The 24743-nt window shown below is 43.7% G+C and overlaps 2 protein-coding genes across 11 annotated transcripts in view; one reads left to right on the top strand and one right to left on the bottom strand.

The window, feature by feature from the left end:
• Positions 1-16655, top strand: part of GRAMD1B (GRAM domain containing 1B) — a 227160-nt gene extending 210505 nt beyond the window's left edge. For 7 of the 9 annotated variants that reach the window (XM_051985863.1, XM_051985864.1, XM_051985867.1 and 4 more), the window contains 6 exons: positions 836-939; positions 1961-2164; positions 3468-3561; positions 6953-7060; positions 7266-7455; positions 11256-16655. In XM_051985863.1, coding sequence (XP_051841823.1) covers positions 836-939; positions 1961-2164; positions 3468-3561; positions 6953-7060; positions 7266-7455; positions 11256-11345 — 790 coding nt within the window. In that variant the 3' untranslated portion in view covers positions 11346-16655. The remainder of the gene's footprint in view (positions 1-835; positions 940-1960; positions 2165-3467; positions 3562-6952; positions 7061-7265; positions 7456-11255) is intronic. The other 2 variants (XM_051985865.1, XM_051985866.1) reach the window with 1 other exon arrangement.
• Positions 13740-24743, bottom strand: part of SCN3B (sodium voltage-gated channel beta subunit 3) — a 28522-nt gene continuing 17518 nt past the window's right edge. The window contains exons 5-6 of one of the 2 annotated variants that reach the window (XM_051985873.1): positions 24162-24235; positions 17429-23852 (exon numbers count right to left, since the gene is read on the bottom strand). In XM_051985873.1, the coding sequence (XP_051841833.1) occupies positions 24172-24235 (64 nt within the window). In that variant the 3' untranslated portion in view covers positions 17429-23852; positions 24162-24171. Of the gene's footprint in view, positions 17075-17428; positions 23853-24161; positions 24236-24743 lie in introns of those variants that run through there. The other variant, XM_051985872.1, reaches the window with a different exon arrangement.

Raw genomic sequence — 24743 nt, forward strand, 5'->3', positions numbered from 1 at the left:
TTTCATTTGATTTACTCTAATTGCTTAAGCCTAAATCTCTCTGGCTTCTACCAGATGATCTGAGACCTGTACTCTGGGGTCAAGCAAACTCTCTTTATTGTATTCTTTTATATAATAGCCTCACATACTTGGTGACAGCCGTCGTACCTTCTCATTGGTTTCTTCCACTAGAACCCCCTTCTGGTCATGGGGAAAGCTCTCCTGGTGAAGGGCAAAGGTGGTAGAAGGGCATAGATTTAGGGAAGGGGATAGGACGAAGATGCTGGGACCTGCATTGCAGGAAAAGTGTGAGCATGGAGGGTGAGAAAGAGGGAAGTCTGAGAAGCGAGGAAGGGGATTCTTGGAGTGTGATAAGCTGCATTCTTTGATTCTGAACAAAAAATGACTTAAACCTAAATATTGGAAGAATGTCCATGCACCTGGAGCAAGAGTGTCCATGGGTTAGGTAGTTATTTAAGTCAGTTTCCTCAACTATAAAATGGGGATTATTAGGTAGTTATTTAATTCCCTGGGACCAATTTCTGAACAAAGAAGGAGTAATTGGGATTTGCCATACTGTTTCCTATCATTAGGAAGCCCTCAGTGCCCTGAACTCTGACTGTTTTCTAAGATGCCAGGCTTATTCAAAGAGCTGAATACCTTCCTCCCAACTGGGAAACCTACTTGTACCTAGAGGCCGGTTTTTTTTTTTTTTTTGAATAAAATAAACCCTGAGAGAATTGGGGAATTGTTGGAGCAAGGTCTGCTTTAGTTTGAGTCATAGGACAGTTTTTTCTTCACAGGAGAAAAAGCCTATTCTAAAATAATAGCTTTGTTTTGGGGCTTAATTTCTTAGGGTCTCCACAGAGCTGCGCTATAGAAAACAACCCTGGGGGCTAGTGAAAAGCTTCATCGAGAAGAATTTCTGGAGTGGACTTGAGGATTACTTTCGCCATTTGGGTGAGGATTGATATCCCTGCTGTGGCTAGGACCCTAATGGGACTGGTGGAAGAATGTGAGTGGAAGGGGTTAGAAAGTGTGCATGTGGGGCTAAGGCTGGGACAGAATATGATTGTGTGTAGAGAAGTCTGGTTTATGCGTCTTGATTTGCAAATGTGAGTTGGTAGAATATAAACAGGATCAAAATGATAGAATTGAAAGGCACTTTAGAAACTGTTGAAGTCAATTCCCCCTTTTAGAGATGGCTTAGGTGGCAAACTGAGGCTCAGCAGAGGTGAATAGGTTCATAGCATTATATCATTTAGAACCAGAAGGGATCTTAGGCATCTTCCAGGTTCCCTCATTTTATTTCTGAGACTCAGAAAGATTAATTAACTTGTGGAAAGTCATTTAGGTGGTTCAAAATGGCTAAGTCACCAATAGAATCCAGGCTTCTTGATTCCTAATATAGTCCACTTTCCACTATACCGCACTGTTACCACTCAGTGTGCATAAAAAAGGTTTGAATATCCCAAAGTGAGAATGAGAGACTAAGATTTAACTGTGATGTTCTCAAGCATTTGATCCATTGCCTGGCTTGTAGCCATTGTGGAAAGTAAGGAGGGTCCCACCTACTTCTTTTTTGGATTTCAATTTTCTTTTATGTCAGAATCCATATTCTTTCCCTCCCACCTCTCCATTGAGAAAACAAGAAAAATATAATTCCTATTACAAAAATGTAATGCCTTTTACAAACCTATATAGTCAAGCATAAGAGATTCCCACATTGGCCATGTCCCCCCAAAATGTCTCAATTTGCATGAGATTGAGAATGTCATCTCTCTCTTAGAAGGTGGATAGTATGCTTCATCATGACTCACCTTGATGTCCCATATGCTTTCCCTCTAACTGGAGCTGAAAGTTGTCTTTTAGGGGAGGAGGAAGGGTCCTGAAAAGAAGGAAGCCCGTGCTTGGGTCTGGGAGGTGTTGGCAGGTGGGGGTGTGGTCTGTGTGTCCCTGACAGCATCATCTACTTTGGCAGAGACTGAGCTGACTAAAACAGAGAGCACTTACCTGGCTGAGTTACACCGACAGTCTCCCAAAGAGAAGGCCAGCAAAGCCCCTGCTGTACGGAGGAGGAAGCGACCCCATGCCCATCTGAGGGTACCCCACTTGGAGGAGGTTATGAGCCCTGTCACTACTCCTACAGATGAGGATGTGGGCCATAGGATCAAACACGTAGCAGGTATAATCCAGTTCAGGGCAGGAGATAGTAGTAGGGGTCGGTACTGAAGCCTTTATTTCAGTAACTGAGACTCTTAAGTGTATATTGAATTTAATGCAATTTAGTTCAGTAAATATATGTGAACTGTCTTTTATAAGGCTCTGTGCTATCTATTAGGCATATTCTCATACATTTCTGTACTTTATATATTATTTGCATTAGTTTACACATGACTCATTAAATATCTTTAATTAACTTGAAATTCCTTATCCCCTATCTCTGATATAGCATTTTTGGGACTTTGTCAAAGTCCATGGTCCATGACAATTCTAATTGTTAGCTCCGCTGGGAGAAAGTTCCATTTAAATTTGGTTTTCATGCCATTCATTTCCTTGGCAGTCCTGCTTGAGCTCTGCAGAGTGACACAGTGTTGAAGGATGATGCCCTTGAGGGAGTGTTCACTGCACCTGGAGCAAGTTCACTGCTTGACCAGGGACCATAGTTCCAAAACTTGATAGTAGCCAAGATATTATATCCATATCCCCTGCCCAACTTTGATGATTAACAACTATATATCCATTCACGGGATATATAAATTTAATGCAATTTAGTTCAACAAATATATGTGAACTATCTTTTATAAGGCCCTGTGCTATCCTACTAGGGATATTCATACATTTCTATACTTCATATATTATTTGCATTAGTTTATACTTGACTCATTAAATGTCTTCAACCTGAAATTCCTTATCTCCTAGTATCTCTGATATAGCATTTTTAGGACTTTACCAAAGTCCGTGGTCCATGACAATTCCAATTGATGTTATCCATCCTTCTTCTTCCCTCATTTCTCCTACAGGGATTGTATTTATATTTTATTGGCAAATGAGACTCTTACAGTGACTTCCCTCCTCCTTATCCAAATATAGGTTTCCTTTTGACCCATATTGGATACCTAATGGATCCCATCTTGGCTTTTGTTTAATCATTTTATTTTTGTTTTTTCTATCCTTCCATACATGTCCGATAATTTAATTGTTCAATAAGTATCCATTCAGCACCTATCCTAGGATGTGAGGAGCATTAAAAGAAGTAGAAGACACAGTCTTTGTTCATCATTTAGGAACTCACACTTTCACTGTGAGGGTATGGCTTGGGAAGGCCCTGGAAGGCAGGGGCCATCTTGTATGACTTTCCATACAGCTATTGCCATGGCAGGTCTTGTGGAATTTAGAGTAAGAAATGAGAGAGACAAAGAGGAAGAAGAAAGGATAACTGGGAGTGAGTGACTGATGGTGACAACCTGCCATGTTCTCTTCTGTAGGATCTACCCAGACCCGGCACATCCCTGAAGACACCCCCACTGGCGGCTTCCACCTTCAGAGTGTGTCCAAGCTGCTCCTCATTATCAGCTGTGTGTAAGGGACTCCCAGGCTCCCCTTGCTCTCTCTTGCCCAAGCATCTCACTTCAGCCTTTCCAGGCACATGAAGCCCCCTGGCTCCTGCCTTCTCTCCCCAATCTTTATTTTTTTCCCCTTCTCTTTCTCTTTAGCTCAGTCTGTCTCTGCTGCCATTACCCCCTGCATTCTTTCTTCTCTTTGCCTATTTCCTTAGTCCACATAGTAAATGAAAGTTGATTTATTTACTAGAAGAGATTTAACTATAAGGTGATTAAAAGTACTATGTAGATAAAAGGTGGCATTTTATCTTTGTGTTTCTGTATTAGTTTTTTTCTTACCCTTTGTCTCTAACTTTTTGTCTTTCTTTCCTGATTCTATATGGCTGTTTCTCTCTTTTCAAATCTATGTCTGCCATTTTCTCTCGATGACTCTCTTTTTTATAAATAAATTTTATTAATAGCTTGATAATAGCTTTTCACATCCCCTCCATCTCCTACAATACCCCTAGAGAAAGCTATCACAGCAAATAATAAGAGGGAAAATATAGTTCAGCAAAAACTAACCAATCTATCAAAAAAAATCTGATGTTACATGCATCATGCATCCTTATCCCTGGATACAAAGAAGCTGGGGTGAAGTCCCTTCTCAAAATTCTTCTTTGGACAAAGATTAATCATTATATTTTGGCAACATTGTTTTGAGTTTTGTTTGTTTTAGTCATTGTGTATATTGTTTTGCTGGCTTTTCTTACCTCCCTTTGTATCATATCTTAGAAGTTTACCTGTGTCTTTCTATATTCATCATATTCATAGCTTCTTAAAGGAGAATAATAGATGATCATGAGTGCCACAATTTGTTTAGCCATTCCCCAGTTGAACATCTATTTTATTTCAGTTTCTTTGCTTCTACAGCAATGTTTTGATGCATATTGGGGCATTTGTTTTTGTCACTGACCTCATCTCTCCTGAAATTTTATTATTATGACATGATTTTCAGTATATGCTTGGGCCCAGGGAGAGAGAAGGTTTCTCCGTAGTCACCTAGCAAGCATCAGTTAATCTGCTTCAACCCTTGTGTCATGGTGTCAAAAACAGCACCTCTTTACCTTGTTCCTTTAATTCCTACAGGATAATTTAATAATGAGTCAGTTGATTCGTTTTGCAAATTTTTTTTGTAAGGAAGTTTTCTATACTTGTGAGCTCTGAGTGATACAGGAGCCACCCTCAATGACATTTTCTTCTTTATTTTCTTCCTTTCCTTTCCCCCTTCCTTCCCCCTTTCTTCCTCCCTTCCTCCCTCCCTTCCTTCCCTCTTCTTTCTCTCTCCTCTTCCTTCCTCCCTTCCTTCTTTTCTCCTTTCCTTCTTTCCTCCTTCCTTTCCTTTCTTCCTCTCTTCCTCCCTTCCTCTCTTCCTCCCTTTCTTCCTTTCTTTATCCCTTTCTCCCTTCCTCTTTCCTTCTACTTTCCCTTCCTTTTCCCTCTCCTTTCCTCTCTTCCTTCATTTTTCCCTTCCTTCTTCTCTTCCTTCCTTCTTCCCTTCCTTCTTTCCCTCCCTCCTTCTCTCCCTTTTTTCCTTCCCTCCTTCTATCCCTCCCTCCTTCCTTTCCTTCCTTCTTTTCTTCCTTCCTTCCTTCCTTTCTTCCTTCCTTTCTTCTTCCCTTCCTAGATAGGCACCTATTTCCTTCTTTTTGGGGGGAATTGCCTGGGAACACTCAGGCAGACATAGAGCCTAAAACCTAATCCCATCAACTTTGATGGCAGCGTTCTCTGTCTGTCTGTGTCTTTCTTTCCCTCTGTTCCTTCCTTCCCCCCTCTCTCTCTTCTCTCTCTCTGTCTCTCTGTCTCTGTCTCTCTCTCTGTCTCTCTCTCTCTCTCTCTCTGTTTCTTTTTCTCCCTCCTCCTTCTCCTTCCCCTTTCCATGCTGCCCCTTTTCACTAGCATTTTCCCAGGGGGCATTATGAACTAGGCCTATATTTAGTGCTTTTCTGGATCACTGATTGGTGCTCTCACTTCTTCCTCTCACCCATCCTGCTTTATTATTGCATTTACATTAGCACGTTATGGTTTTTTAAATGTTTTCCTCACCATAGCCCTATGAGGTGGGTAGTGCAAATATTCATTTAGCTGATGAGAAGCCTGAGGCTAGGAGAGTTAAAGGTGCTTGTCTAGAGTTAAGGTGGCCAGGAATGATGGAGACGAGATCTGAAACCAAGTGTCCTGACTCCAGGTCCAACAGCATGCTTCTGCCTTTCCCATGCTTAGTCAGATCCCTAGAGCAGCAGAGTGGAGAAGAGGATGAGAAGTCACGGTCAGGTGCAGGGAATAGGATCTTCTTCTTGTCTCTCCTTCTCTGTCCCTCTTTGCCTCCTTCTCTGCAGATTTCCCTTTCTGTATGCCAGTCCTTTTCTAACCTCTACCTCCTCCTTCTTTTCTCTCCCCTGCACCCATTAGGATCTGTTTCAGGTACTGTCTCTATGGTTTACCTCCTTTATTCCCTCAGATCTTTCCTTTCTTTCCCCTTCTTTTTTGGGGGGATCCTGATTTGAATTTATGACTATCTGTCCTTGGTGCTCTTCTGTACCTTTCTTTGCTCTCCATCCCCACATCATTCTCTCTGTGACTGTATCATTATTCTGGCCCCTCAAACCAGCTCTGTCTGCTAATCTCTCTCTCTCACTTTTTTCTTCTCTGTCACCATGTATTTCTCTTTCTCCCTCCCTCTCTTTCTCATTCTTCCTCTTCTGCTGTCTTCTCCATTCATAGTGTACTCTTTCCTCCTTCTTTCCCCTCTTTCCCTTCCTTTCTCTCTCTTCTCTCTTTCTTCCTTCTTTCTCCTTCTGTCTTTGCTTTTCTTCTTTCTTCTTCTTCTCTCCTCTCTTCCTTCTTTTTCACTGTATTTTTCCCTTCTTTCTTCCTGCTCTCTTTCCTCTCTCTCTTCCTTCTTTCTCACTATATCTCTCCCCTTCTTCTTTCTTCCTCCTCTCTCTCTCTCTTCCTTCTGTCTCACTCTCTCTCCCTTTCTTCACTCTCTCTCTACTCTCTTTTCCTTCTTTCTCCCTCTGCCTCTCCCTTGCTTCTTCTTTCTTTCCCTTCTCCCTCCTCTCTCCTTCCTCTTTCTTTCTCCTTTTCTGCCTCTATCTTCCTCATTCTCTTCTCTCCCCTTTCTCTTTCTTTCCCATACTTTTCTTTCTTGCTCCCTTCTCACCTCGTCTTTTACCCTTCCTTTTGCCTTCATTCCCCCATCCCCCCTTACTCTAAAGTTTCTGGGGGAAGTAGTGGTAGTTTGGGCCAAGGCCATGACAGAGTTTTCTTGGTCAAGGAAAATGTTTACTCCCATGCTTGGGCTTTGTGCACCAACCAACCTGCTTCTCTGTTGGTTTTTCTTTTATTCCCCATGCTTCCTTCCCCAGCCTGGTGCTTCTGGTGATTCTCAATATGATGCTGTTCTACAAACTCTGGATGCTGGAATACACTACCCAGACCCTCACTGCGTGGCAGGGCTTGAGACTCCAGGACAGGTAACCTGAGCTCTATCTCCAGCCTCTTCACAAATGATCCTCCCTTTCCTCCCCCCAGACCACAAGAGAACCCTTCTTCCCAGTTGGGAATGGCTCCTTTCTCATTTCCCTTCTGGCTACTTTGAGGGGAGGTATCAGGGAAGGGAGGCAACACAAGGGAATGAGTGGAGAGTATAGCACTATGATGTGACTCTCTATCCTCTAGGGGTCTGGGAGCACAGGACAGTCCTCTGAGCATAACTCCAGCTGCCGGGGTGACCCTTCTTATGCCCCACAGGTTACCCCAGTCCCAGACAGAATGGGCCCAGCTCTTAGAATCCCAACAAAAGTATCATGACACAGAACTCCAAAAATGGAGGGAGATCATCAAATCCTCTGTGATGCTTCTAGACCAGGTAAACATCTTCTGCTCCTTGACCATTTCCCATAAGAAATCTTGTCTATGAGCTCTTCCCTTTCCCCCTCCCGCAGGGTAATTATTAGTTAGCCTTCTTGAATAAGCCATTGATGAAGCATTAGAAGCCGGAAGTTCACTCCAGTGTTCCATATTCTTTAGAACAGAACACAAGAGCAAGTTTCTAAGCAGGAGAGATTGACAATATGGGGATTAAAACAAATAATAAATTTATTGATAAATAAATAATAACAATAAATAATAAAAGAGAGTAAAGCAGAACTCTGAACCAAGCACACTTTATGAAAGGGTCTTTCTCAGATCTTTCTAAAAATCTGAGATGCCCCCTCCTTCCAGGGCCCTCTTTTTATAGGGCTAGATATCTAGACATTCAAGAATGGCTGTACCAACTGCAGAATTCCATCAATTGACACGAGACACAGGCTAAAATAAGCAAAATAATATGTCAGCAGGGTCACAAGTTGGGTGTAGCAAGATATATCTCCACTAACTCAGTGGTCACAAAATGAACATGCTTCCCCTTAGGTTAGCCAGGAGGAGATGGTACAAGTTATCACAGGTTGGATGAATATGGGGGCATCTCCCACTGACTAAGTGGTCACAAGATGGTGATAATTTGGTCACCTGCTTGTGCTGAACTAGAGAGAATGGTCCAAAGGTACAAAAATAAGTTGGAAGGCTATCCATGTAGTTGAATCATCTCCGCCATCCTGGGCTTGATCACCATGATAAGGAAAAACAAGGATGGAGGGCCTCTAATTAACTTTTTATGATTAAACAGGCCTGCAGTTCACAGTTCTGAGATCTCATATACAGATCTTATAGTATCCCCATGGAATTATATTAAATTGACTGATAACTATTTGGAATAGACTGAGGATTCAAATGAATTATTTCTCATGGAAGTCTTATTCCTTATGCTGAAGGAAAGAAATATAAACAGTGAAACACAGGCATCTGAGGAAGGCTGGAATTGTAGTCTTAGAGATTGTGTAAACTTTTATTGTGTTTAGTGTCCTGCTCTGCCCTCATCTATGTAGTATCCTTCTCTACCTCAGTAAAAGTATATGGGAGGAAGGAAGCAAGCATTTATTAAGCACTCTTGTGTGCCAGGCCCCCTGCTAAGTACTTTATAAATATGTCTTATTTTATCTGCGCCAAAACCTGGGAGAGAGCTATTATTTCTTTGCAGTTGAGGCAGGCACAGGTACGCAGATGAAGTGACTTGCCCAGGATCACATAGCTAGTAAGTGACCAGACTGAACTCAAGCCTTTCTGCCTCCATGCTGCTGCTTCTGATTGGCTAAGTGCCCATTTTTGTTAGATAGCTAGGGTGCACCCTCACATCAAGTACATTCTTTGCAGCATGATACTCTTTTCTTGTCTAAAACCTAGCTATTTAGGGAAGCAACTGGGCCAGTTTTAGGACAACAGCTTCTCCACCTCCACCTCATCCTTCCTTATCTGTTAAAGGATGGGATGGATATGACCATGGATTTTTGAAGCCTCTGGCAGAAAAACCTGCCGGTCTGGACGCACAGACCTAGAGGTGCTATGGATATCTGGCATTCAGAGGGTGACCTGCATTAGGACAAGTGTGTACTAACAGATGCATTTTCAGATCTACAAAGAAAGGTTTCCTTGCATGATTTCACTGGTATGGAGTTGCCCACTGTGTGGAAGCTCTCTCTTCTATTAGAGATCGATAGCTCTGTGAATCGGTGTAGCCTTAGAAAATTGCGTAGATCACTGAGAGAGGTTAAATGACGCCTTCAGTGAGATAGCCAGTGTTTGTCAGTCCTGCTCTCAGAGTTTCCAGATTTCAAGGCTGATTAGTCAAATTGGCAGGAGACATCCTTTCTGATGTGCAGAAAAGACTTAAAGATAATCAGATAGGCCCTGTGGCACAGCACCAAAGTAATTTTTTGATATGGATTGTGATAGCAATGGGAAGAATAGGCAGAGCTTTTAAATGAACTTGTTGGTGAGTTCATCACCAGCAGCAAGGTGGGACACTCTTAGGATGTTAAATATTGTTTGGTTGGCAGCTTAACATAATGGGTAGAGTGCCAAATACAGAATCTAAATGACCTGGGTTCAAAACTCTGATGCTGACTCACTTATTAGCTATCTGACAACTTCTCTAAGTCTCGGTTTTCCTCACCTATCTATAGATAGCTATAGTATATCCCTCTTGTAATTATTGTAAGGTTCAAGAAGATAATTCATACAAAGTGCTCTGCAAATTTAAAAGTTATTATTATTGCTATTGCAAAGACAGATAGGGAATAGAATGGATAGAGCTTTGAATTGGAGTCAGGAAGACCTGAGTGCAAATCCAGACTCTGGCATTTGTTAGCCATATGACCCCACAGGGCAAATCACTTCTCTGCTGCCTCAGTTTCCTCAACTATAAAATGGGGATTATAATAGCACCTACTTACCAGGGTTATTTAGAGTCCAGAATAAAATAATATTTGTAAAGCACTTTATAAACCTTAAAGGTTTGCAAATAAAAATGTTAGCTCTCATTAATATAGCTATTTTTATTACTACCACTACTACTATTATTACCACCATCATTATTACTATCACTACTGGGTTCCCTCTTGCTCCCTTGGCCATATCCTGTTTTTATAGGATTGTTACATCCTTTTTTTATTCAATTGTTTGACTCTCCTATTTGGGATTTTCTTAGCAAACATGCCTTTTCTCGCTCACGTTATAGATGAGGAAACTGAGGCAGGGAGGGTTAAATGACTTGCTTAGGGTCCCTTAGCTAATAAATATATGAGGCCAAAGTGAACTCAGGAAGATGAGTTTTCCTAACTCCAGACCTGGTACTTTATCCACTGGGCCACCTAGCTGCCCATTTTACCACTTATAAAATATCATATTTCATCCTATTGCCATATTAAAGAGATATGTTAACCAAAGTATGAGGACCATTCACAGGTCACAAGGGTGATGGATCTGGAAGGAATTAAAGATGGTGAGCCCAGAAGAGGCAGCAGGAAGACACGCTAGTTCTCATCAGCTATTTCTAGAGCTATGTGGACAAACATTATCTGATGCTGTAGGAGGCAGAATTGGGACCACTGAGTTTTTGGCTCAGTATAATGAACAGCCTAAATAACTGGACATTTTCAGGCAGAGCCCCATAAGGGGGATTTCCTCTTCTGGGTGGGAGATAAGAAATGCACTGATCTTGGAGTCCTCATGTGTATGTTTGAATACTGCCTCTGTCAATGGCTATGGGACCCACTTTTCTCACCTGTAAATTGAGGGGTGGGAATAGATGGCTCCCAAAGTTCCTTCTTCTTCCAGATGCAAATTCCAGTTCTACAAGTCACTACCTATGTCCTCCCTATTTTAAATGGTGGAGGGGAAGGGAAGATTTGGACTCAACCATCTCAAAAGATCCCTTTGAGCCCTAGGCCTGTAATATCATCATTTCACAACTGAAAAACCTTTTCATTCTAAAATCCGGGTTCCCAGTTCTGTGGGATACTCTCTAGAGACATAAGGCTGAAGTGAGAATGGAACAGTAGAATAGTCGTGAAACACAGCTTCTCGGGGATCAAGGCAGGGAGAATTAGGCAGGGCCTTCCCCACACTGCTCTTTCCCTTGAGAAGGTAGCCCCAGAAAGTCTTGCCTTCTCAGGAACCGTAGCCCTTAACTCCATTCAGTTACTTGGATAAGTATTTGGTGATTCTTGTTGAGGAAACTGATTCAGTACATGTATCCCCTGGGCGGGCTTGGCTCCCCTTGTCTTACAGATGAAGGACTCACTCATCAACCTTCAGAATGGCATCAGAACCCGGGACTACTCATCTGAAAAAGAGGAGAAGAGGAACCATTATCATTGACAAGGCAGGAACAGGGGTGACTCCAGAGGCCTGTGCAATACATGTACATAGACCATATAAATATATATATATAAATATATATATATATACAGAATATAAATATATATTATATACAGATTTTAAAAAGAGATAATGCCTATGTACCAGGGAGAAGGAGCGGGACTGCCTCCTGCACTGGCCGGAAAAGCAATTTCTTTCGGTTGGAGGGCAGGGGGCAGTTTCCAGCACCGACCCTCCCCATCCTCTATCCCCCCAGTCCTTCCATCCCCACCCTTCCCTTGCTGGCCATCCCTTGGCTGTTTGAAGGGAAGTGAAGTTGAGCCAAAGTCATGCTTGGGCAGGCCCTGGGGTCTTGGATAGGAGTCTCAAAGGGGCATTGCTATGGTGCTTCATTCCCTGCCCTCCATTTTTTTGAAAATTGGAAAAAAGGGACCCCTCCTTCACCACCACCCCAGCTTATCCTGGATGCCCAGACATGGGGGGCAGGGATTCAGGCCTGCAGCTGACAGAGGAGGCTCCACCTATATCCCACTGTAAGGGCCACCAAGGAAAAGTGGACCCTTCAGCCAGATGGACAGGACTTGTTAGAAAAGCCAAAAGGCAGTATTTATGGGATTTCTGGTGGGGTGGGAGGGTATGGGAATGGGAAAAGGGGGAGGGCTTGGAGATTGGAGTCCCTGGGAATTTTTTTATCACTGCTGCCTCCCCTGATCTTCATTGGGATCCTCCAGCTCAAAATACACATAGGCTGGGGGAGCACAGGTCTCTCATTTTCTACTCTCTCTCTTTCTCTCTGATGTTCACTCAGGTTGGGTCTGTGTAAAATTAAGTTGCTTTTTAGTGCCTGAAATTCTGCTGTCTTCTCCCCCTGCTCTCCCCAAAAAGAACATTGTTTCTTAGGATGTATAAAACTTAATGATTTTGCTAAGAACTTATTTTTATCGGTTTTAGGGCCAGAAGGGTGAATAGTTCTAATTCAAATCACTTTGAGCCAATGCTGTAAAATACCCAGTGGGGGCAAGAGTAGGGAGGGAGTGAAAAGGAGGGGAAGGCTTGAGAAAATGAATGACAAGGTCATGTATAGGAATCAACAGGGCACAAAAAGCGCAGAAAGGCATTTCTGTGAGGGACTGAGCCCAAGCTTGCACTTCTTGTCCTCAGATGGTTGCCAGTGTTACTTATTTACATGCTCCCTCCTCCTCCTGCAGTGTAGACCCATGTGCAGTGCTCTCTGGGTTGGATTTATTTCTGAGGTAAAAGAAGAAGAACAACTTAGAGCTAAGGACCAAGGGAGCATCTCCTTCTTTGATAGTAATTGAGCTAGTGCTTTGGTTTTTGAATATAGGGAGAGTTGGTAAAGGAAAACTCCCTATGGCCTTTTGGTCTTGGAGGTGTCATGGAGTAAGGGGATGAAGCGGGATTGGAGTGTCAAGCTATTGCTGCATTTTTTTCTTAAGAATTGAGCTGTTAGTCAAGCATGTGGAACAGAGGAATGGATAGTAACCAAGCCTGATCTGAGCTGGTAAGCTGCTTAGCTTGGAATTCTATCTAAGCTCTACCCCTTAACCCCACTGTTTCTCCTTCTAAAGCCAAAGGAGACCAGCCTGAGACAGACAGAATCCAAAGAGGAATATTGAACTGGAATGGGCAAGGGAGCGGCAGCAAGGCAGTAAAGAGGGTCCTTTAGCTGACATAAACTTCCTCCTGGGCCCTTGGAAGCAAAGATCAAGGAAAATTCAAGAATAGAGATTTATCATGCAAAGAAGAGAGGATTTTTTTTTTATTTTCACTGATCTCCTATGTTGATATTTAACAAATATTGGACTTGTGTTTTTCCTAGTGGCCAGGGAGAGAGGGAAGCCTAGGAGTGGGAGCTTTTGGACCTCCATAACCACACTGTCCCAGGAAATCCAACAGTACAGAGAATAAACACAAAATGTGAATGTCTGTATAGAGGTGACCCTTTTCTGAGATAGGGACAGGGTCCAACTTAGCATGGGAGTGAGAAAGTTAATATACTGGGTGACATATTCCCAGAAGAAAGTTGAGTTCCCTATCCCTGCTTTACCCTCAGAGAATAGCCTGAGACTTGGGGTTTTGGGAAATAAGTGACTAGAATTCCTTAGGAGAATGCCTATCTGCATTAACACTGCCAGTCACCCCTTTAGTTGCTGTCAACTGAAGTCTTTTTTTTTTTTTTAACCAACCCAATTAGGTGACCAGTAACTGAGTAAAAAAGCCAAGACAGGGAACTCATGCATTTACACTAAAGGAGGGAGGCAGTTAAATGGCCTGAAATTAATAAAATCCAGAATGGCTACAAGCCAAGATTGCTCACAGGAGTTTTGGGGGAGCAAGGATTGTAAATTATCTTATTTATTTTATTTATCATTATTTATTTCATTAAGAGCTGCCTTCCCCTGGCTGTTGTGAGATCTTTCCAAATGGCTTCAGAAAGGTTCCTTGGGAGGAGGATGAAGATTCATCCTTCCTGTTTAAGCAAAGGGAAGCTGGCCACACACTGGAATCTGCTCCTGCCCCTCTCCTGAGCAGCGCTAGGCTGGACATGTAGCATCAAGAGAAAGATTCTTGTGGTATGCTGAGGAGATAGAGCTGTAGGCAATAGCCAGAGCCTTTCTGGGGTGTAGAAGCTGGGAGAAAATGTTTGGCTTTTGCAGAGATATTTTGACTTCTTTGGGCCTCAGCTTCTATATCTGCAAAATGAGGGTATTGGACTATACATTCTTTAAAGCTGTTCCTCGGATAGGATTCTGTGGTTCTGGGCTGGGAGAAAAGACACCAACTTGGATCCCTCCCTTCCCTTCAGCAGAAAGCTCAGTGACTCCAAGAACTTCTTTTATGCAAAAGCCTTGGAAGAAAAAGGAACCTCAAGCCTTGCAGAAAAGACAGGCGGCCTCCCTGAAGGCTGCTCAGCCCCGGCTACACAGAATAAGGCAAAGAAATAGCGTGGTACTCACTGCTAGCTTGTCGTGGCGGCCGCGGTAGCCTCGGCTGGTAGCTGTCTGCAAGGGGCATTCACAACCACCACCTGCCTTATTTCTTTTGATCAGAGATCCATTTCCAAACAGAAGAAACTTGATTTTGTGTGTTTCCTTTGGGGTCCTTTGGCGGGGGTCATGCTGGGACCACCTTCACACCAAGGCTTTTGTGGGTTGTAGATGGAAGAGGAGCAGGGACACCAGCTAGGAGCAGTGTAAAGGATGCAGTGGAATCACTTACTGTGATTAGCAGAGTGTAATTATTCCCTGTAGGAGAACAGCCACAGAGGAGGAAACTGCCTCCTAGTGTCATCCAGAGCCAGGGACAAGCCGAGTTTGAGGAGGAAAAGGTAGCCAAGCGAGGTGGTTTCAGGAGCCTTGACAGGCCCTGCTGGTTTAGGGTTTGGGTCTTCCCGAGTTGCAGAGCAGTGTCAGGGTAAGGCCTTTGTCCTAATCGGTAGGAGCGGGGTGGGCTGTGAGTCCAGAGAGCCGTCTGCCTAATAGCTTAGTATTCACCCCAGGACATAGGGTATCCCTCTGAGGTCCCTCCTGACCTCAGTTTTTTCTTTGTTTGAGACCGTTTACAGCATTTCCCGGGAGTTAGGAGAGGGCACTGGGCTGGTGGGTTCAGTGAAGTCCTCCCTCCCTGGAGGAAGCTTTGGGATCAGTCCTCCTCTTTGGGAATCTCCATCCCCATCTCTTCCATTAATTCTTTCCTTCATCTCTTCTCCTGCTCACCCTTCCCCGCTCCTTCCCAACCCCCACCCCCACCCCCACACAAATCCATCTAAGGGTTTGGTTTAACTGTGAAGTGCTCAGAGAAGCCACCAGAGAACAGAGAACTTCAGGACATTCTCCCTAAGAAAGTGGGGCCAAGAGGAAGGAGACTGAGCAGCCCCGAGCAGAGCCCTGAGCCAGGAGTGGGCTGCTGGCTTCTTTCTTAGAGTGTGCCTCGAGTTCCTTCCACAGCAGCTCCAGGAGGGGTCTAGGAAAGGGCTGGAGGTGATATTGGTGACTCTTTCTGTGCCATATCATGCTGCTTACCTGGAAGTGCACGGCAGCCAAAGCTTGTCCCTCCCTTACCGTAATCCTTGCAGGGACAGTACCCTCTTTTCTGGGTGTCTGGGATAAGGACTTCTCACCTCCCTCCCATCACAAGACCTCTTTTGATTCCTCTAGCGCCATTGCTCCCTCACAATGTCTCTAGGCTAGGAGACAATCACCCTTTCCCCATCGTTCCCCCTTCTTTGGGCAGGCTGGCCCCGCTCCCCTTCCTCTCTGTTTCTTTCCAGAAGATGTGTTTTTGGTTTTGAGAGGAACACTTTTCTGGAAGGCTCCTTTTTTTACCACCTTGCTTTCCTAGTGGGAAAGCAGGAAATTTGCACATGGCGTAGAGAGCTCTCCTCCCTGCTCCTCTCTGCCCAGCCTCGTTACCTCACTCCTGCCCTGCTGGTGGCGTCTGTGACGGGACCAGGCCGGAGCTACTCCTTGCCCCCAAACCCCCTCCCCAGCCCGTGTTCCATGTGACAAGCACAGCTCAGGGGTCTTGGGCATTGTTTTCCGTTGCAACTCGTGGTCCCCTCCAGGCCTGGGAACCTGGACCAGAGTCGCGGCTGCTAGTAAGAAGCACTCTTCCCGAGGAGGGGAGCTGATGCAGGACGATCTCCCCCACACGTGAAAGCTTCAAGAACATTTTCTCGCCTCCCTTTCCCCTTGCCTTGGGCCCCTTGCTCTTCTCAATACAATGTGGCACTTTGCAGAATCAATATGGCGGCCTCTGCGCAAGGTGGGAAGACTGGGTAGTGGCTGGGGATCCCACCCTGGACTTAGTTGCCAGTTGCCTTGAGGCATAGGGAAAGCCGCATTTTGCCAAGCGATCCTGCGTGGATCCCAGCTCTTCCTTGCCCCGTATTCTATGGGCGGGCCCAGAATCTGCATGGATCATCTTCCCCAACCCAAGGTGCTTTTGTTTTCCACTCACCCTGGGCCTCGAGCTGAAGATGGGGCAGGGGGAGAGCCCACAGCTGCCCCTGGGTAACCCCTGGAGGTGTGTGGGTTGGGGTGGGGTGGGGCGCCTGGGAAGGGGGAAGAGCGCCGGTTCGAATGCAGTCGGGTGGTCCGGCTGCCTTTTGTTGGGTACTATAACTGTACTTTTGCCTGGCGCTGCGCGCAAGGAATAAAACCGGAAACTTACTGCTAGAACCTAGAAACATACAAGGCTACTCAGCCAAATCTTAATGTAAAGTAGCTAGAGCCATGGAAGTATGGTATGAATTAAAGGGAAAAAAGTATTGAACAAAGTAAGACCAAATGACTTCTGTGTTTATTGATTGCTTCTTTGGGCTGCGAAGCCCCAGCGGTTCTGTAGCCCCAGGCCCAATCACATGGGATGACCTTATTCTCACACTCACACACTCCCTTCCAGCACTGTGGAGCACTTCCCTCCCTCTGCGCCCCCCCCCACCCCACCCCGCTCCATGTCATACAGAGTCTTTCCAGGCCTCAGTATCACAAGACGGATTGAGTCTGAGGCGAGGGTGGGATTAGGGACGGCTCTGCCTTCCTCTGTCTTCCCCAAACTGGAAAGGAGGAGATGATGAGAGGAGCAAGAAGCAGCTGAGTTTGGCAATCTCATTGGCTCCTTAGCCACCCTTGAAGATGTCATTCATTCTTTCATTCCTATTTCTCCGAGGGGTCTGAGAGGGGAGATGAACTGTGTCCCACTGTGAACTGCAGAAAGGTTTGAATTTGGTAAGACAGCCTGAGAAGAATCAGTTAGCATGCTGCCTCCTGCAGGAGGTTTTACCTTGAAACACCTGTCTGCCTCATAACTTACCCTGGAGGATCCGGCCTATGGCTGAGCTCAATTTACCCATTTACCCAGATTGAAGGGAGGAAATGTGGTAAAATCATTGTAAACTAAAAGATTGATTAGTTTTATATTGACAGAGTTCTGGTGCCCTGCTCAAAATTCTCTTGCTACACACCAGGAAGGGAATATCCTTGATAAATGCACAGAAAGGGGAAAAATAGCTGGGGATAACTCAGAGTAATTGCACAGAGGAGATCCAAGCCAGAGTAAGCTGTTTTTGAGAGACACCTTTATTGGATTGAACGGGGAGAGGTCTTAAAAACATATACACTGAAGATGGTGTCAGGTTGTATAAGCTGGGATGGTGGGGGGCAACATTGCTAGACAGAAGTAGAAACAGGTCAGCTATGAGAAGAAACAGCAAGATAAGGAAGACTAAAATGGAAAAATCCCATTTTTTTCAGACTACAAAGGTCTGTGAGAGTGGTTAACATCATCCCACAAATAATGAAACACATTCTCCTCTGCCCTCCCATCCCCTACCTGCTGCATATGCTAGGTGAGAGCCCCAAGAATCATTACCACTGAAAGATAGCTGGCTCATAGACCCATAAGTCTTTGTCACTGAACAAGTTCAACTCTCAGAGATTGGCTTAGGAAACATTTATGTATTCTGTATCTTACTGCAGGTTCAGTGAAATGGAGAAAATTCTCCTACCTTGGGATAGGAAATGGTTAGGGATTTGCAGCCTCCAGACATTGGCTAAAACATCTGGTTATTAGAGCGTGTTTAGAAAAAAGACAAACACCCAAGGAACTCTTGAATTATGTAACCATCTCCAAAGACAGCATTAACATGCTGTATCAGGAAAGAGAGAAAGGGGACACGTAGGGAGTAAATATACCACTAGAAGCTGCTTGTCTCTGATTTCAGCTTCCAGAAAACTTAGCATGCCATATATCTTACAAAAGGTGAGTTCACTGACTCTTAAAAAGGCCTTCTTGAACTAATGCTCTGGTTTTGTTGGAAGGGTAGAAAGCTCAGAGAGGAGGGGGATTAATATCTCTTCTCTTAACCATTCCCACCTTCACAGTAAAATTTTCACACAGCATCTAGAAGCTACAGACAAGTCATTTCTTCTCTATATTGCTAGGCAGTCCCAAATGCAGAAAGAGACCAAAAACATGGACAGGATAAATAGCTTGCAGATTAATGCCCCTAAATGGATTTTAAAATTGGAAGAATGAGGGAAGAGGCGTGGCAAAATGACCTAGAGTTTCAGTTAGAAGTTACTGTACTAAGGGTTTGGGTTGGGTCATGGTGCAACATTGACGGGAGAAGTGCAGAAGTCACAGCCCCAGGGTTGTCAAATTGAACATTTAGGTTCATGACAAAGTAGGCCATGGGATCAACCTCCCAGGCAAACTAATCTTGGGTGGGAGGACACACACATGGGAAACAGGTTAACACACTGGATTAGCAAATAGGATGCTGAGGGTGATGAATAAGCTAGCCCTTGAGAACTTTCTTGAGCCCTTTAAAAACCAGCCCCGTAACAATAGATAAAATTTATGGGATAGCAAAATTGGCCCTTGCATCTGTTGGGGCAGGAGGCAGAAGTAGGCAAGTAGATGGGGCAAGGGCTGGACTTGGCTGGTGCTTCCTCTCGGCTCTAATTGATTCACATAAAAGATAAGATGCCACAGAGATGAAGTTTCTCAGAGATTCCTAAAAGGTCAGCATGACAGTGGAAAGGACACTGGATTTAGAGAAAATTGAAGGCTTGGGAGGGTCTCAGAGGCCATCCAGTTAAGCCCATACTTGATTAAAAATTCCACTTGCAGCTTTCCCATCCAGGTTCTCATGATGATCTCTGGTAACACGTGACTCACTCTATGTAGATTATCCTTGTTAATCCTCATAACAACCCTGTGAGGTAGGTGCTTTTATGATCATCTCCATTTTACAAATGAGGAAACTGAGGCTGAGAAAAATTAAGTGGCCACATAGAAAATGTCACAGGCAGGATTTGAATGCAAATCTTGATTCCCAAGTCCAGAATTTAATCCATTGAACTTCCAAGCTTCATACACCACAACATATGCTATCTGTTTTTGGTTAGTTCTTACTGCCAGGTATCTTTCCCCTCTGAAATCTGTCAATGTAACTCCCCTTTGGGGCCAAAAATAAGACAGTTTTTGTGCACTCCCCCGCCCAAGCCTTTTTTTTTTTTTTTTTTTTTTTTTTACTGGTTAACCATCCTCAGTTCCTCAAACAATTTGCAGAGAGGATCTTGGAGCATTTCACAATGGTGGCTTCCTTTTGTTAGATGTTCTCCTACTTTTATCAGCACCCACCTTAAAATGTGACATCTGGAACTGAATACATTATTCAAGGTATGGTCTCCTCAGAGCAGGACTATCTCCTCCCATATTCTAGATATTGTGTGTTTAGAGGGAACCCAAGATTACATTAACTCTTGGACCTGGAAATCCATTTCTGTGTTATTTATTACGAATGTGACCTTAGGAGAATTCAGTAGACCTCAGACTCTTCAGAAAAATGAGGGGTAAGATGCTTTCTTAGTCCCATTCAGTTCTAAATCCTATAATCCTATGAAAAAATGTAGGAGATAAAATGGGGAGGACATAGAGGATCTGAGGAGAAAAGGATTTTCAGAACAGAACTTGAGTGGGGAGGTCCAAGGAGAACAGTGTGGTTAAGTGGGTTAATGGAAGGAGAAGAAGCCAAGGATCTCAAAGGTGAAGCAAAAGATGCCGTGGAGAAGGAAAAAGGAAGCACTGAGGACAAAGAACTGGAGAAGGGGAAAGGGGAAATAGTTTTTGTTTTTAAATAAGGAGGAAAGAAGCAGGGAAGAAAGGCTAAATGAGAATGCACGTTTTATAGGGTAGGAGAAGGAAACGAATTTTGAATCAATGGCAAGTGGGAAAGAAGTAGACATGAAAGGAATGAAGAATGAAACTGGAAGCATCAGCCTTACAAACCACCCAGGAAACAATGTGTGTGTTGTATTGGGGAGCTTTTTCTGAACAAGACAGGTATGTTCAGAATGTTAAACAGAAGAGATGCCAGAAATCATTCAATCCAACTTATTTCCCAGCAAGAATCTCCATTTCCTGATTAAATTCTCCAAGGGGAAGGATAAGGGAACAAACAATTATCAAGTGCCTACTATATGCTACAGGTTGTACCAAGTGCTTTGCAAATATATCATTAGAAATTCACAGCCTTCCTAGGCTGCTCATTTTACTTTGGGATAAATCTCATCATTAAGAACATCAAACCTGGATTTTACTCTGCAAGTTTCACTGCATTGCTTCTAGCTTCTTCCTCTGGGGGCAAAGCAGAACAGTGTTAAACATATATGATAGCTACTTTTCAAATACCTATGGTAAAAATATACCAGATCTTTTTTTTTCTGGGATCATCTATACCCTGTTCCTCCAACTGATCTTTTTTCACCATCCCAATTGCCCTTCCCTGAATAATCTCAAGTTATCAGGATCTTTCCTAAAACGTGTTGCTTAGAACTGAGCATAACATTCCTAATATGACTTGATCTGGGCGGAGGATATTGAAGACTCTTACTTCCCTTGATTGGGATTCTGTGTATGGATGTACTAAATACAGCCCAAGATCACACTGGTGACTCCCAGTATTTTGTCACACTTAGATCTGCAAATGAACTATGCTCTAATCACATTTTACTTGGGAAGTTGACTTTTAGAACTCCAGGTCCACTGCTCCAGCCTGTTACGATCCTTTTGGATCTTGACAGGGTCATTTTGTGTGCAAAGTATCCTTCCTTTCCACCTCTGTGTCAGAGATTTGATAAACAGGCCATATATGCCTTTATTTGAGCCATCAACTTAAAAAATTTTAGATAGCAATAGACCAAGCAAAGACTGGAAACATCCTTCAAAATTGACACAAAACCATTACCACTTAATGACTCTTCTTTGCCTCTGACCTTTCAACCAGTTCCAAAACAATCTAAGCTATTGTCTAGTCTGCATTTCTATCTTTAACACAAATAAAATGAGGCATCTTGTCAACAAAGCTATATTTTTAACATTCCCTTGTTTTAAATGTATCTGTCAAAAAAGAGTCATAGAATCATAGATTTTGAGCTAAAAGGCACAATAGTGGTCATCTAGTTTAATACGTTTAGTATGACCTGTTCTTGATGAACCTTTGTAAATTTTCAGTAATCACTTCCTTTTTAAAATGTTAGGTATGTGGGATATCGGACCTAACTTCACATAGGCTTATATACAAATCCAGCCTTAAGTATTTAGTAGCCTGGTGACTGCTCTGTGCCTTGATTTTTCCATCCATAAAATCAGGATAATAATAGCACCTATCTCCCAGAATTGTTGCGAGGATCAAATAATCTTTGTAAAAAGTATCTCATAAACCTTTAAGTACTACATATTATTAGCTACAATGTTCCCCATAATCTTTTTGTTTTATCAGAAACTGAGTTGAAGTTTCACTGGTCTAGAGTTTCCATACTACACTACTTACTTAGGGAAAGGGGAGAAGCATGACCTATTAGATCCCTGGACTGGAGGTTAAAAAGACTACTGGAGGTTTTGCTACTGGCTCAATTAATGTTTGTGGACAACTCACTGTACATACTGGGTCTGTTTTCCCATCCATAAAATGGGGAGAAAAATCTTTGCCTCTCATCCAAGGTCAGAGAGGCACCTTGTGGAAGATTATGTAGATGAAGAAGTTTGGAAATATAAAAACCTTACTCCTGAGTGCTGCAGCAAATAGTTCTTTAGAGCAATAACTTTTAGAGAGACAACAAAGGGGAAAGTCAATCTAAGTCCAATGCCAACAGTGCTGTCCTCCACACAAACCCAAAGACAATTCCCTAAGGGGGAAAAAAAGCCTTTCTCTAGCTTATAATGCCTCAGATCCCCTGTCTGGCCACTAGGTGGGGAAGAGCATCACCTCAGGAACAGATATTTAACACTACATTTAAGGTGCTTTTTTTTGTTTTGTTTGGGTTTTTTGTTGTTGTTTTTGTTTTTTTGTGTTTTTGTTTTGGTCAAGCTTTTCCTATCTGATCTGTTTTATTCTATAGAGTAGAGAGCATTTTAAATATAAGGGAGCCTCTTGGATTACTAGATTGTAAGAATCTTAAGAGATCAACTATTCTATTCATCCACCTTCACACCATTACCCCAGGTATAACTGCCAAGTATTATATGAATCACTTAACCATTCTGGGCCTTCTAGACATCTGTCAAATAAGTGTGGCTGATATATAAAAGACCTCTAAAGTCCCTTCTAACTCTAAGTCCTAGGATCCTATGATCTTAGGCCATTTCTTCATTTTAAAGTTAAGGAACGAGTGATTGAGTCCTTAAGACTTGTTCTACTCACATAAATCTGGGCTTTCCTTATTCCGGAAAGCCAATCCATTCCCCACTGTATTGGGGGCTCATTTTCATCCATTCTGTATTCACAGAAGAACTAACACTATTTATCACTGGAATTCTTCAGGAGTCAGTGGTTCCTCCACCACAAATCCTAATTCTACGAGTGAAAACATTCCAAGTCAACTCACCAAAGTGCCTTCTATATTTTGTGATCCCATGCAAGTCCTTGCTGCTCCTTGAACATCCACTAGCTTGTGAATAACAACACTGACCCTCTCGGAGGTGGGGATAGAAAGTCATCAGTCACAAAATTTGGGAAAATTCCCAACATTCTGTACTGCTTCTCAGTATTAAGAGAAAGGCTGATTGCTCCAAATCCCACGATGGGGGAAAAACCAGGACAAGTTGGGAAATGGGCATATTTTCCCAAAGTGGTCAGGGAATCAGATGACTGGCTTTAAAAAGCTACTAAAATTGCTACCATTCTCTTTTGCCAGCCCTCTTCCCTGGAGATTTATTAGGAAGACAAAAGATAGGGTAAGTGACACAGCAAGGATAATATTGCCAAGAGGAACCATTATTAAGTAGTCCTGACTGTTACTTAGGGAATGACTGGGAACAGTCTAGAGCCTCGGAGTAAGATGAAATCTAGCCCTAGGCCTCGAGGTTCCTGAAGATAATCTAACATAGGCTATTACTTCTTTCAGACCCGTGTGGTCCAGAAAAGTTCTCTGTTCTAACCCCACACCTAACGGTCTGGTTGGTTTAGAAATGGAATCTTAAATTCATCTACTCTTCATTCTGGGCTTGTTTGGATCACTCCTGGAACAGGAGAAACATCTGACTTCTGCTAAGACCAACTGCAGTGCCCTTTCTCATTCAGGGGTGGAGGGACCATTCCTTCTCGGGGCAGGGGTGAGGGCCAAGTGAAAGGACAGCAGAAGAGCAGGCGAGGTTCCTTCTTGTCCAGCAGTGAATGGGGGCCGGACTCAGGGAAATAGTCATGAAAGAGCGGAGGAAGAGGAATTGCTACCAGCATTATACAAAGCCATGCGGAGCAAAGGGAGTGTAGCTCTATTACAGCGCCATGAGACTAGGCTGGGGAAAGACCAGGCCCGGAGTGAGATAGAGGGCCCTCGACTTAGCCATCAAAGGAGGTATCCTTCAGGGGGTGGACCCATGAGCAAAGTCTGATGGTTGATGAATGGATGTGGTGGTCCCGTCCTGAAGTTGTTGACATCATCCACACTGAAGACCTGGGCCCGTCAGACATCAGACCACCTACCGATGACAGAGCAGCTCATCATGAACTCCCATCAAACCCAAGCCCAAAGCTACTGTTCCAGAGTGGGTCATGTCAAGAGCCGTGGCAAAGTGGCCAGGGAGGGCAAAATAAAAAGGCTCCCTGATCCCCCATTTATCACCCTGGGATGGGGATCAGGCAGAGGCATGTGTGAGACCAAGGGAAGGCGATTTATGGCTTCCAACTGAGGGATCCTGGCCTTCTTGTAGGTGGTTATTTGTAGGGGGTGGGGGAGATGAAGCCCAGAATCCCTCCCTCAAGCCTTAGTTCGTGACTGTAAGCCATACCCCATTTCTCCTATTCCTCCACTGGCACTGCAGAATTCTCCTTGTTCTCTGATGGAATGGCGAGGTAGTCAGACCTAGGGGAGGAGAGGCAGGGGAGAGGGTCAGCCCCTGAGGTCTCCAGAAGTGAAAGAAGAATGGAGGGGAGGGGGGCAAGACCTAGGGGGCCAGAATCTCCATAAAACAGTCTTGCTTCTTCCTCATGGCTCTGTTTTTGAGAGAGGAGAAAAGATGATCACTTCAGAGATAAAATCCCTGAACCAATGAAAGTTATCATGAGGGTTGCTGGGGTTGGGTTTCTATAGTCAGCCCTCCCCAAGTAACTAGAAGCTGGTACAGTCTCTCCCTCTCTTCAATTCCAGATTTACTTCTTGAGTGGCAATGTAGAAAAAAGCTGGAAGACTTGACTTTGGGGGCAAAGTTAAGCAACAGTAAAGCAGAGGATGAGAACTTCAGTTGTGGCTGCCCACCATCTACAATAATTAGTCTTAATTTCTTTTTCAAGAAAGTCAGTAGAAGCCAGGTGGTTCTTATAAATCACTCAAGAAATAGGAAGTTACTCTCTGGTGGGCAGGTCCCCCACTT

Source organism: Antechinus flavipes, chromosome 3 (genome assembly GCF_016432865.1).
Source record: "Antechinus flavipes isolate AdamAnt ecotype Samford, QLD, Australia chromosome 3, AdamAnt_v2, whole genome shotgun sequence".
Lineage (NCBI taxonomy): Eukaryota > Metazoa > Chordata > Mammalia > Dasyuromorphia > Dasyuridae > Antechinus > Antechinus flavipes.